The sequence below is a fragment of the Ischnura elegans genome, chromosome 7, assembly GCF_921293095.1.
Source record: "Ischnura elegans chromosome 7, ioIscEleg1.1, whole genome shotgun sequence".
NCBI lineage: Eukaryota > Metazoa > Arthropoda > Insecta > Odonata > Coenagrionidae > Ischnura > Ischnura elegans.
In genome coordinates, this window is record NC_060252.1 from 63,768,762 (window position 1) to 63,783,770 (window position 15,009).

Here is a 15,009-nt window from a genome sequence, read left to right on the forward strand (position 1 = left end):
ATCATTTTTTTTTTCTTCTGGGCGCCTTGCTGACCGTCAACAATGCCGTGCTGTCAACTGCACGATTCGACTCGTTTGAAGACATCCATTGAGACCAATGGTTATTTGAAAGCACGGTGCCATGCCGTTGACGATGGCCGGAGCACAGCCGGTTCATCTCAAAGTGGCAAAATGCGGCGGTGCGCAGTCTATGCTGTGAAATACACTATTCTAATGCACACACATTCTATAGAGAGTTAACCCTTTTGCTACTAACGACAAAAATATGCGGTAGGACGTATCTTGACCTGGGAGACAAAAGTCGCAAATTCTCGATGGAGATTTTTATACGCAGGAGAACGAATGCCAAAAATATACATTTTCTTACTCTCCCCCTTTTATGACGGCCACAGGTTTGCGAAGTCATAGTTTCGGGATCTAACCGGCGGGACTTAGGCCGTACTCTCAAAATCCGGGAGCAGGTACCCAGTCCCCTCTTCTGATATTACCCCTCTTTGTGGTAAGGGACTGCAGTCATAAAATTGTTCATTCAGTTAGTTTGCGAAATAAATATATGCTTCTTTCTCAAAAAATATAAACTAAGAATTGAATTCTTGGTCTTTTGAGCAGCGTACAAATATTTAAACAAAATTCTACCATAAATATTAACTAATATCTTAATTTCAGTATAAAAATAAATGTGGGAATTGTTAATGCATTAAATCCGTTAATACAGACAATAGAGCTTCGTTCAAAATTCTCTGAATAAAACGAGGAATTCAATTGGAAGTCTGCAATTTACACGCAAGCAACAATCATCCATATAACTAATTCATATAAACAAAGCATGCGTTGACAGCAAACCAACCACCCTCGGAGTTCAAGATAATGAGAAGTCCCCACTAGGAAGGAGTGGAAAAGGTTGGTGTTGAGAGTGTGTGATTATCAGCAAGACCTTTATTAACAAATGACCAACATAAATGTTCCATATAGAGGGAACCAAAGAGTCTCATGGAGCTCAGTCCTAAATTCATGCTAAGGAGAGAACTCCACTGCCTGGAAAGAGTTAAGGAAGTTATAAATGAGCCTCCAGAATATTTATGGATACGCGAAGGATAAAATATGTAAAATAGGTGAATTCGGTCAATACTCCATATATATATTATTTCTTAAATTATCCCTGGTCAATAATATCCTAAATTTAGGGCAATGGGTGGGCCACTGAAAGCATGGCTCTCAATCAGCATCATTTATTTTGACATTAATACCAATTTCAGGGCAAAATAACATCGCTTTTGTAAAAATATAACACCACTTTTGGCTGTAAAATAACCCCACCTTTTGCATGTCCCTAACAATGAGATGCTTTAAAGCTGAGCTGCGAGCCTTGTGATATGCATATTAATTAAAATTATTTTTGTATTCTCTCTCCTTTTCTCACCTTCAGATATTCAGTTTTGCATGGAGTCCCTGTGGCACTCGTTGTGCCACTTTGTGCAAAGATGGTTGTCTACGAATTTATGAACCTCGAAAGTCTTGCACACCAATAGCTGAGGGGAAGGGACCTGTTGGAGCGAGAGGAGCCAGAGTTGTTTGGGCGCTTGATGGATCTTTCATTGTAACAACTGGTTTTGATAAGTATGTCTCCTAAATTCGCATAATTTCTTTGGAGTAATATTGGAAGTTGCCATTTTCAGTCCTAAGTTCTCAATTGGCCTGTCATCACAAATATACATAAAATCTTGAGGAAAGTGCACTAAGCAATAATGTATGTATATGGCCGATCGAAGAGAAAAAAATAAAAAAGGACACTCACAAAAGGTGCAGTGCCGAAGGTGAACTCATCGGCACCTTCGAAGGAGTTCGCCTTCGGCACTGAAGATAGCGGGTCAACCCATTGAAACATCTGCTAGTTTTTGTGAGTGTCCCTTTTTTATGTGTTTCTGTGTTTTTTACCTGTCAATTTTTGTCCGTTCTCTTCGATTGGCCATATATATATATGTATGAAACCAAACACCCCTAAAGTGCACCATGTCCCCTTAGTCACGGATATTATGCAATTTTGCAGAAATCTAAGGTGAAAAACCTTTTGGGATACACAGAAAGAACTAAATACTCCAAATCCTCTCCATAGTGCCCTTTCCAGGTTTCGACCACCCTCGACCCATGAACCTAAACCTCTCCCACCCAGCCACCCAATTGAAATTTTCATAGATCTGCTGCTTTCAAAAGTCTGCAACCATTCTTTCCTAAAATCTCTTCAGCCCATACCCAACCTTTCTCAATCAGAAAACATTGCCCTCCGAAAACTCATCCACAATCCTGAAATAGTCATAACCTCAGCTGACAAAGGATCCACAATAGTTCTCTTGAACACTTCTGGCTACATTAAGGAAGCTGCAAGACAACTGGCAGATACCTCCTCATACACACTCATGCCTCATGACCCTAACCCCACCTTCCAGGAAAATATCAAGTCTTTTCTTGAGGAACATGCCCCACTGGAAGGCCTCTCTTCGTCTGACATCTCCATCCTTTCCCCCCCAAACCCACGTTCTCCACATTTTTACATTTTGCCAAAAATACATAAACCCAACCACCCTGGCCGTCCGTTTGTCTCATCTTACAACTCACCCACAGAAAGAATATCAGCATCCATTGACAATTACCTCCAAACCGCTAGTTTTGTCTCTACCATCCCATATCAAAGATACTTACAACTTCTTAGACCGTCTCCAATCCACTCCAATTCCTCCTGACACCCAAATTACAATGGTCACCATAGATGTCACTTCTCTCTACACATCCATTCCTCATTCTGAAGGTCTTTCCTCCCTCCACCACTTCCTTTCCCAATGCCCAGCTCCTCATACCCCTAGCACCAACTTCCTTTTAGGCCTAGCTAATATCGTCCTAACGCACAATTCGTTCTCATTTAACAATGAGCATTATTTACAAATCAAAGGTTGCTCAATGGGTAGTAGATTCAGTCCCTCTTACGCAAACCTCTACCTAGGCCATTTTGAACAAATTTTCCTTTCCCAATATCCATTGAAACCCCTCCTTTGGCTCAGATTTATTGGTGACATATTCCTCCTATGGCCACATAGTAATGATTCCCTCAACAATTTTATTGCTACTCTCAATTCCTCATCCTCTCTTTCTTTCACCTCAACCATTTCTAATGCCCAGGTTACCTTCCTTGATGTCAATATCTCTCTTGTCAATAACAAATTTCTCACCTCTGTCCATGTAAAACCCACAAATAAGCAGCAGTACCTTCATTTTAGCAGTTGTCATCCTTCCCACGCTAAACGCTCCCTTCCCTATTCCCTTTCCATTCGAGGCCACCGTATTTGTAATAATCCTGATGCCCTGAATAATTTTCTTCACAACCTTCACCATTCCCTCCTCCAGAGAGGCTACCCAGAGTCCCTCCTGTATAAAAAAATTCTCAAAACACAGATGCCCCCCAGAACGTTGCAATAGAAACAAACCACATGACCTTTCCCTCTGCACCACTTACTTTCCTGGAATACAATCCCTGCAATCTATCCTTAAAGACCTTTTCCCTATTCTAAAAAATAATAAGTCGACAGCCAATCTTTTTACCAAACCCCCTGCTATCACATTCAGATGACCAGCAAACCTTTCAGATTTATTCCGCTCAATGAACCCCTTACATAAGGCACCCACTACTCCCAATAGTACACCTTTGCCCTGTGGTCATCCTAGATGCAAGACCTGCCCAATTTTTGCCCCTCCTTCTATCCCTAGTCATCTTGTCTCCTATCTACCAGCACCCCCTGCGGCCTCCTGTTCTTCCAAGAATGTAGTTCATCTTATTCAATGTCAACACTGTCCCTCCTTTTATATAGACAAATCCTCAACTCCCCTTAACCTAAGGATCAACAACCACAGGGCATCATGCACTTCCTCTCGCTTTGCATCCCTCCCGGTGGCGAAACATGTGGCCACTCATTGGCGTCAATTCAATGATTGTTACAGTGTATCAGTTTTGGCCTCCCTTTCCCCCCCACATACCACCCACTCAAACTTAATTCCATCGAATTAGCATGCATATGGCTATTTAAAGCATTTCTTCCTCCCGGCTTAAATATTAAATATACAGTGGAACTTGGTTAGTACGTTCCTCCTTAGTACGTTTTCCTCTTTAGTACGGCGATTTCCCTCGGTCCCGGTACCATCCGAACAAAATACAGGTAAAAGAATTTGGTTAGTACGTTTGAAAAAATTGCGCTTTCCTGGTTAGTACGCTCAATTGCTTGCCGTGACGCAACCCGCAATTCGTTCTCTAGTGTCTTCTTAAGGGTCGCAAGCGTCTGAATTCATGATTTAATTTATTATTATTAGCCATTAACATTCTTCCATTCATTCCACATCTCTTTCTTCTACCGTAATTTATCCAAATGCATTTCTGAATTCTTGTGACGTGCTGAATAATAAAATGCGGCCATTTTTCGGGAATGTCTGACTATGAAAAACTACAGCCAATAAGAAGCCCCAATTTTCCCCACCCCGAGCTCCTCACCTTCTGTTGCCATGGGAGTGCCCACTGCTGCGCACCAAGTTCGTGAGTGGGCAATTGTTGCTATTGCACGAGTTATCATGATGATGAAATGAGTCTTAACGGTATTAGACAATTCCCACATTATCTAAAGCAGTGCTGCTCCATAAACTCGACATCGTGCGTATTTACTTGACTACTGTTGCGGGAGCAGACGATCCTCTGGATCTCCACGCGAAGCTTAGCTTAAAAATACTTGATCTCGGAACGAAAGCAGACGACATTAGACAAATTTTGAAAGTAAATTTCAACTGTTTAATATAAAATTTTCTTGTAATTACGTCGTAATCTAATAATCTTGCGTGTCATCAGTCGATATATCGATCGATTTTACAATCGAAATTGTATAATTCCAGAAGCGAATGTCTACGGCTGTTGCCGTAATTTGAAAGTCAATACAATTTTGCCCAATTTTTATGATGTTTAAAAAACCAGTTGACTTACTCCGGGTTGTTGTTATATTCTCCGAGTACGCTGTGAGAAAGAAAAATGACTTGTCTTCGCTTGTCTGAGCTTCACTCGTCCTCGTTCTGTAAATATATATAGGATAAATCACGGGAGATAGACGCCGTAATCATGGAATCTCCGGGATGTCCATGAAAAATTGCGATTTTTATTCACATGGTATTGTTTTTCATGGTAGCGCTCATTTTCTTGATTTTAAATGTGAAAAGAGTTCAGGAAGGCGATCCTATGAGAACTACCGATAGTAATTGTAATTATGACGACTTTTTCACTGATTGCAATAACCCCGACTGCTATTATTTACTTTCCTCGTTAGTACGTTTTCCTGGTTAGTACGTTCATTTTTCGTGGTCCCTTCAGAAACGTACTAACCAAGTTCCACTGTAATCCCTTAATTGCCTCAGCACACTCTTTCCCCCCCTTTTTGGACCCTACCTCCCCACTATTTCCCCTTCCCTCAGCTATCTTTCATCCTTTACCTACAGTCTCCTACCTAACTCTGAGGAAGGTAGATATAAGCCACCGTAAATTTAGTACTGTGAGTGTTTTTTATCTTTTTTTTGTGTCCTGTGATTCTGCCCAACCTGGGGTATTTTTATGTTATTTACCTCGTCGAGGAACAATTCGAAGTATATTATAGTTTTACATTGTCTGAGATTTCCAATGCATGCACGAGGCACGGAGCTCAGGGAAACATCTCTTAATAATCACCTATTAAAACTGCCTTTGGTTGGAAAGTTTCCTTCGTTTGATACGGTATTAATAATCCTTATTTAAGCCAAGCGGTACCTGCTAGCAGGGTATACTGCTACTTGCTAGCATAGTGCATCACATTGGTGCTCATAGCCTCGCACCAAGGTATCCTCACACGGTGCCAGCGGGAAAGAATGACGTCACACGGGATTTTCCCAGCATTCATACTTAGCCGTCACGTTTTCGCGCGCTTGAAAATTTTCACTTTTCATTTAATCATGAAAAATAGATATCGTCACTTAAAAATCTAAAAGCATGAAATTCGTACTCCAGGAGTAATAATCTTTTGTTTAGGCAATAAAAAAATAATAGGAAACCACCCTATAATTGGTCCGTGTGTCATGACGACACATAGACCTTAAGCCTGTGATTGGAAGAGCAGTAACCGGTGAAGTTTTCGTTAACTCTGGCAAAAAATCAGACACTTCTTCACTTCCCTACCACCCTGCTCCCTCCATTTTCGCACTCACAACCTTTAGCTGGACCTGAATTTTCCTATCGATAGGTGACGTCATGAGTGATAGCACTTTCATTGCTGCTTTTGCATTCACGGCAGCTGTTACGTTTGTTACATTTTTAGTTAGCGTGTGGGCGATGATTGTTACATGATCAATATTTTTGTCTAAATTTGAGTTTGATGTTTTCGTCAGAATTTTGTCAAAGGATTGCTCCAAAATTTTTATAAGCCCATTGCATGTAATCCTTATGCCAATTAACTATTGGTGAATTTTTAAAAATTAAACTGCTCTCAAAGGCAAACTCATCCCTACTAATTGTCTTCTGCGATTGCTCCAACCTTCTAAATTATAGTTGCCTATCAATTTTTTCCATTAAAATATCAACAGAAAATGTGCTGGCAAGGATGTATTTTTAAATATTTTGTTGATGTTATAGCTATAATATCTTTGAGCAAACTGCATCTTCCGAATTTTAGAAACAATTCAATATGAAGCGGTGTGGGGAAAAGATGGATATTGAAAAAAAGCAAGTAGCATATGTGGAAATGTTATTCGAGCATTCAATAAATGATGCCGTGGACTCCCCTATTTTTAATGAAAAATATAAATTCTGAGATTTAATTCGTAATTTCTAATTCTTGATTTGCTGTTTTTTGTATATGATGTGCATGCCCATTTGTGGGTGAATTTATTTTTTCATGGCAATTTGATTAATGGAGTATATTTTTTTTCAGAGTTTCTGAGCGACAGATTACAGTTTTCAAAGCAAACGACCTTGCAACACCCCTCAATACTGTCAGCTTGGATGTCTCTCCTGCGATTCTTATTCCTTTTTATGATGAAGATTCATCTACACTTTTCCTCACGGGAAAGGTAAGATAAATAACCTTGATTTTCTGTGAAAATTTGGTGTACTATAGGACCGTAGGACCCAAAACTTCCCATTCTTACAAGTTGAATATCAATGATCTTAGCGCAAAAGAAATCCCCATCTATTTTAGAAAATGCAATCAAATAACGTATTGAAAATTTTTGTTCAAGAATTTAATCTAAGAATTTCGTGGTTTGTAGCAAAAAGCAACTATTATCTGTGCATAAGATAGGTGTTTGTTTCCAGTGCCTACAAAATTTTAATGGCAGCCTGCCTAACCACTATTTGTGATGCTGTGTATTATGGCGTTTACATTACGAACGTATTCTTTCAAATTAGTTATCTTTATTGTGATTAAGCTACGATCATAAATCACGCAGGATATGATTTTCTACAGGCGAATATTTGAAGTAGGTCAATTCTTTTCGGGATCCGTCCGGCTGCCGTGCTCCATTCTCTTTGCAGACGTTAAAATGTGTTACTTTTAATTCGTCATCAATGCCGTTGATGCCGGGAGTGAGGTGCCATGTTTATATTTTAAGTCCTTCTTTCATACCGACAGGCTCCTTTTGGCAAAAAGCTGAGGAAGCATCTTCCATTATCGGGGGAAGTAAAGAGTCCCATACCTTATTATCCACATTCATATTTTTCCTAAAACATACGTATTATCATTTGTCAACATATTTAGGTTTAAGTATTGGTTCCTGGCGTGAATTCCAAAAAATGATACTGAAAAACCTGTACCTTAACTTCATTTAGTTTTCGTGATTCTTTATCCGTCGTATTGAAAATTATGCTAAGTTTCATTAGTATAGAGAAAAGATTTTCTTGATGTTAGCACTAAAAATTAGTCGCGCCATTATCGTAAAATAAATAGTAGAGTGGAAAGGACAAAGCAAATAACTAATTTCCATTGAAAGTCTGCGGAGAAGGAGAGAGACAATTTTATAATCGCAGCACCTCACACCCGGTAGGTATGAATGGCATTGATGACAATGGATTCGATTGAATCATTGGCTGAGAGTTAGACGGGCCTTTTTGGGAGAGTTAGACGATGCCTTACCCAGGCAGAAATCCAAGAAGAATTCAATTCGATCATGATTTAGTTTTTTTCTTTCTGCCTTCCACGCTAATATTTATTTCCGTATGCTGGCGCATATTTCCAGTGCTAGCACTAAAAAATCTTTTTTCTATACCAGCGTTACATAGCATCATTTTAAAACACGGTGAAGAATAAAAACCTAAAACTAAAGAAGGGCAACGTATTAAGATATAATTTTGTAGAGTTCACGAAACTAAACCAGAATCGTAAAATTTTAAATATATGTTATTAAGAAAATAATCAGCCCAAAACATGATGCATTTCAATTTAAGTTTGTTGACCGTGTTCATAGTGGGTTAGCAAAACCTGAATATAAGCTCATAATTTTAGACTGACGTCAGGTTTTGGCTCAATCTTTTGAAATATTTAGCAATTTGCTAATTTTTAATCCCATGAACGTAAAATAATAGATTAAAAAAAGTTGGTGTTTCGTTTAGTTTTCCCCAATGCGCGATTCGTGCTTCCTAACTTGCCTAAAATGATTAGGGTCAATTACGGAATTGGCGAGGCAGGTAACAGGTATCTTTGCGTGAACGGATTGGGAGGGCATGCTAATCTGCCAAGTCTCATGCGAGCAAGAACAGACTAAAAATATGTCAAGAAATGACAAAACACGTGTTGTAGCCAATAAAAAGAATGCGGATAACAAAGTTTTCCTCTTCATTTCCCCGACAATGAAAAATATTTCTCCAGCCTCTCTCCAGATAGAAACTTATCCCCATTGCCGGTAGTGATGAACCATGCACTTCCACAGTCAGAGAGCATTCCTACGGGGTGGGGTAAATAAGAGTGGGATAGGTGCTGCCTGGTTGAGGAAGTGGGGACAGGATAAAGAGAGGTGCAGTAGGTGGGAGGAGGAGGGTTGGGTAAAGGGCCTTCAGCCTTGCCTGAGATTACGTTTGGGGGCCGTGTTTTTTTACGACGCACTCAAGGTCATCACCGGGAAATGCTAGGGGACGAGAGAAATGCTAGGAGGGGGGTTTGGGATGCGTAAGTTGGGTGTCAGGAATATCAGCAAAAGGCCGTAGGATAGAGTAAACAAAGGTTTTAAAAAGAAAGATCTCTCGGAATGGGGGAACGGGTAGGAGTGCTATAAGAAAGTTCATGGTTGGAGTTGGAAGTGCTTCTTCATTACGAGTACCCTGCAAAATAAATTAGTGGTAAATGAGCCCAATATTTAAGATACTCCTCCTCACTTTCATCTTAGTCTTCACTGCTGTCATGTATGTCCGCTGTTTCTACTCCACTGTTTGCTGCTTAGACACTCGCTAGGCACCGACTGAAGCCCTTCGCACATTCTCTCATGAATTTAGTTCAAGCCCATATCTTACGATTCAGCGCTTCCAGGATGGAAGACAGCCAGCCAGCCTCTTTCGTGGATAGATAGCAAGGTAATTTTGTGAAATCTTAATGCATAGAATCGTTGAATCCCCGTTACATTTCGCAATAGAGGAGCCATTTTGCCCTTAATATCGGCTCGTGTGTAAAGTACGTATTATATCAACTGACATTCTTACTACTACATATACTACTACTCCCCACCAAGTCGTTGACAACAGCAGTATTTCTGCGACTCTTTCCCCCCCTCTAAAATGTAATGCTACTTCTAAAATGAAAAATATTTATTCTATCATTGAGTGACTTAATTCACTTCCTTCCTCATGTTTCCAAATTGTTTATTTGAAAAGTGGTGTCACGAATTTGCGTATTTAAAGGCAAGAACATTGAAATTTGAGCAATTTTATGGACTTAGTAGAATTTTCTTAGTATGATTCAAATATGTAGGGTTTTATTGGGAGTGTAAGAAATATCCCGTGCAACCTTCCTCACATGTTAAACTACAAAGTATTGTCGACGCGATAGTTATGAGTATGCACGTAAAAAGGAAAATAGTGTCACCCACAATATTTTTACTGAACTCCTACTTCTCCTCAATCCCTACCGTTAGTTTTTTGGCGAACCCTTTCCCTTCAAAGTTGCACTATCATTTAAGATTTCACACTTTGGTGCACCACAGTCAGAAGCACTGATTTCTTTCTGCTTTCGCTGGAATAAATAGTTTTATTGACAAATTTTTCGCCGTATTTCGTATAAACGAATGCCATTTGCTCCTGGGGACCGAGCCTGAGGTTCGTAATTTCAAAACATTTCGTATTATTGAAAAGTGCCATGTATTTACCATAGGCTTTTCGTCGGGACCACAATTTCACTTCGTATAAACGAAAACTTTGTAATATCCTGCTTCGTATAATCGAGAGTTTACTGTAAATTGTTCCAGAATAGTGGCACTCAGATTTTGAAGGGAAATTCAAGGTGCGTGCTGGTTCTTTTAGCAATGCTATAATTTTGTGCGAAAAGAATTCCTGTCAGTGATGCCCCTCTGAGTCTCCCTAAATATTTATGTAAAATCATGTATTTGTGATAATTGTCTCTTTTTTACTCGGTCCTAATGATGAGATAAGTCACGTAGATTTATGGCTGTCAGCATGTGCAATCTTAGCCTTATGTAAGTTTTTAAATAACAAAGCACCTTTGTACAGATGTGTATAATTTCCACAAAAAAAACTTATAATATAGCAGGGAATTCAAAGATTTTATCATTAATCGAATAAAATATATGGTGTTTACTCACAATGTCTCACTTGTCACAATGTACTGTCTACACAATGTACTCACTTGTCAGATATAATTTTTCTCTAAAACTAAAAACCTTATGGTATGGAAAATTTTCACTGGTCAGCCTTAAAGTTTGCTGAACAGCTACTCTTAGCAATATAACTTGAATGGGATACCCTTCAGGCATTGACAAAATGTATATAGCACATCCTGTTGGTTGTGGTTGCCATTCATGATTTTTCTGCTTATTTTTTCACAGTTATGAACCATATTAGGTCAAAGCACTGATCCAGAGATGTTCTTGAACTTGGGTCACAGTTTAAAAATAGTTACCAGCTGTTTCATCTATGCTGTTGTGGACTTTTTGTATAGAGATTGTTTATTGCAAGAGAATTTTGATATCCTCAGGGTGTGAGGTTTTTTCAAAGTTTCTTCCTCTCCTCAAAATTATTGGGAACCAGGGTGAGCCTACCTAAGCTCTGATTTTGCATAAAATCCACTGAGATAAAAACCATTCGCCTTGACCAGGATCCGAACCCGGATCCCCCAATTTCCGGTGGAGTACATTAGCCAATTAAGCTACCGAGGCGTCATTCTACCTATGGTAATTAGTGGACTATACCAAACTAGGTGGTATGGACTGCTGAGCATATGATGCCACGAGCAGTCCAATTCGTGTGCACAGCATCACAGCCGGAGAGCAAAGCCCGAACTTTGACCACATAGAGGCGGTCGCTCTTGACGAATTTAAGAATACCTGGACTAGCCACAATGATATCTTTACAGTCACCCTTAATGCACAAATTGTGCAAAAAATCCACAGAGAAAAAATCACTCCCTTTGACCAGGATTCTTTTGTGGCATCATATGCTCAGCAGTCCATACCACCTTGTCCGGTTTAGTCCTCCAATTTCCTCAGGGAGAATGATGCCTCGGTAGCTAAAGCACTTGACCAGAAGTCGGGGGATCCAGGTCCAAATCCTGGTCTAGGCGAATGAATTTTTCTCTGTGGATTTTTTGCACAATATGTGCATTGTGGGTGACTCTGTAAAGATATCACAGTGGCTTGTCCTGGAATTCTTACACATATTCTACCTAAGCTCTATGTCTCAAACTGACTGAACAACAAATTTTTTCATTTTATAATAAATTTTATATCTCTTCACTTTTTCTCTTTAAAATTTGCTGTAATTAACTGGTACATTTAATGTTGGACATTTTCTTTCTTTGAATGACAGGGTGATTGGACCATATATGCATTCGAAGTAGCGGCAGAGGCCCCATACCTCTGCCCCTTGAGCCATCATCGTTGCTCTGGTTTGCACCAAGGACTGTCGTTCCTACCCAAGAGTGCCTGTGACATCCAAGGTGTAGAATTTGCCAAAGCCTTAAGGCTCACCAACAACACCATTGAGCCTATTTCTTTCACTGTGCCAAGACTCAAGGTAAGTTTAATTGATTTTGCTGCAGTTTGTTTTATTTTCTTCCTCTCTAAGGCCGCATTCCAGAACCTGACTCAATCTTGAGCCATTACGCTACCTTCGTCATTTACATTTCAAACTCAAGTTGAGTTTGACCGAGCTATAACATTATCTTCAACTCAACTCACTTGAGCTAAATTAACTGTGGAAAAAATAAAAAATAATGCATTTACAAAAACTATTCTCATTTATGGTCTCCTGCTCGGAAAAAACTACCATTGGACTTGACTTGCAAGCCAGATGTGTTCTGAGACCTTGTTGATAAGTTGAAAAACTTGAGCAAGGCATGAAAAAGTGTAGTTATCCTGCAGAATGCGACACTGCATTACAATTTTGCATCAACTCATTTGTTGATACTTGGTTCAGACTGTGCCCAAAGGGCGAGTTCCTTTATTTCACACCATACTTCATCAGCCAATCGCAAAGGCACCAAATTCGATATTTCGGGCACGCTTTATTTGAATGTTTGTATCGCTGAAAGTATGTAAGTTGAATGTTCGTAAGTAGTGGACGTATGGTATTGTGAAGGTGAAATACGGCAGTACAATATCACGTGTGAAAGTATTTTTATGGGAGATATTTCATTTTAAAAAGTGAGGCAGTTGCTGTGAACATCTTGGAACTTGGTGACTCAATTTGAGTTGGGACTTGAGAGAGGTACCGCAATACTAATGTGGCAACCTAGTTTAGTTTCAGTCTGAATAAATACTTGAGCAGCATTCTGGAATTTGGCCTGTTATCTTTAGAGATCCATATCCTTCCATGTTGATTTTATCTTATTTTGTGTGAATCAGATTCTCTGAGAACAAAGATAATGTTGTGATAATAATTATAACTCAAATTGTAAAGGCAAATAATTACGATAAATAAAGTTTGCAAATTTCTCCAAATAAATTGTTGATTTTGATGCATAATTTTGTCACATGCAGTACACTCCTGATTATCTGGACTAATGATGGTGAGGGACGGCATGAATAATCTGAAAACACGGATAACCCAAACTTTCACTTAAATGTCTTGCAATGTTCATAATTTACGTAGAACAAACAATATATTATTATTTATGCATTTATTCTGTTATTTTAGAATGCTTCCCGTACTCAATGAGAGCTTTCTTTGCCAGTTCGCGATCTTTTTAGCGGCGATAACATGCATTGGATGGATGAGGCAGATACTTTGTGGAGATCCATTATGAGATATGAAGTGAAACACTTTGCACTTTCCACATTAAAAAAAATTTATTACACTAGAGTCGACATGTTTCGAGAGTCTTGATAATGCTGCAGTGCAGCGAAACATGTCGACTCTAGTGTAATAAATTTTTTTTATGTGGAAAGTGCAAAGTGTTTCACTTCATATCGGCGATAACATGGTTGTACTCATATTATTAATGCTCCCCTTATGGCCTGGTTTCGAAAACCACACATCCGTGGCTCTATGATCACGGATACAGAAAAGTGGTCTGGACGAACGCTTCAAAACCACTGCTCGACGTAGGAAACTACACTGTCAGGCACCACGTCACGTAGTCGTGTCTCGCACAAGTTGCCCGGGTTGCAACTGCTGCGCGACGTGTATCCGTGATCAAGGTCGCACCCTGCGAGGCTTGGAAAACAGGAACAAGGTGCTCCCGTGAATGCAGATAGTGCGTGATCTTTTCCGTTTTACGAAGGGGATTCTGAGGGAAATAATAAGCCCGGTGTATCCTAGCATTAATGCTGTAATTCCGTAGCCAGATAATCAGGAGTCTGCTGTATATGTATTCAGTTTGTCATAAAAAATAGAAGTTTTCTCATTTAAAAAATGGCTTAAATAATATTAGAAAATTCCTCTTGGACAAAAAAGTAGTGCAACAATTTGTAAAGCATATATGCTGGGAAAAAGTAAAATTTTGAAACATACATATATGCATTGCAAGTGCAATGGCATAATTACTTTCAACTCAAATAATGCGCAGAGGCAGAAGGGGTTTGCAAAATTTTTGGTATAGTCCCATAAGTTACAGAAATAATAGAAGAATCATAATATATGTGCACTTTGTAATCTTGAAATCATTTGTTTGAAACATGTGGATTTTAGGATGCAGAAATAGGTTACTCTCCTCTTAACAACTGCTAACTACTTAATCAGGCGGCGACTTACAAAAAATATTGGGGTGGCCCAAACCGGGGATATTGCCCCTGGAAATTTTATAAGTAGTGAGTTTTAAGTTTTTAAAGCTTTTTAGAAGTCTTATGATCAATGTTAGAACCCTGATAACTCGAATCTCGATATCAGAACACTCCGGCGAAAATCGACAAGCCTGACACATTTTTTCCTCACTCCCATAATGAATTTTTGAGGGGGCTCGGGCCCCCTCAGGCCCCATGGATTCGGTGCCACTGTACTTAATCACAAAACTCATAGGTTGCCAATGGACCATAAAACAAATTCAAGTAGGCTTGGAAAATGTCAATATCAAATGTTGGCCACCATTCAGTACACCCTGAAGGTGATGTCCTGGTTGCCTTATTAGTAACTCAAATCTCTATTGCTCATTTATAATCCCGCTTTAATTTTTTTCTCTGAAATTTTGGGCAAAACAGGAGTGACTGTATTTGGATATTAAAGCTAAAATAAGATCTTAACAGAGGCATTTCACCTTTAAATATCAGCTCTCTTGTATGATGATTCATTTTATGTGCTCTCTAGCTAAT

The 15,009-nt window shown here is 39.3% G+C and overlaps 1 protein-coding gene across 5 annotated transcripts in view; it reads left to right on the top strand.

The window, feature by feature from the left end:
• LOC124162308 (coronin-7) overlaps positions 1 to 15,009 on the top strand; it is a 70,698-nt gene that overhangs the window by 33,637 nt on the left and 22,052 nt on the right. For all 5 annotated transcript variants that reach the window (XM_046538796.1, XM_046538795.1, XM_046538797.1 and 2 more), the window contains 3 exons: positions 1,427 to 1,617; positions 6,978 to 7,116; positions 12,071 to 12,277. In XM_046538796.1, the coding sequence (XP_046394752.1) occupies positions 1,427 to 1,617; positions 6,978 to 7,116; positions 12,071 to 12,277 (537 nt within the window). The remainder of the gene's footprint in view (positions 1 to 1,426; positions 1,618 to 6,977; positions 7,117 to 12,070; positions 12,278 to 15,009) is intronic.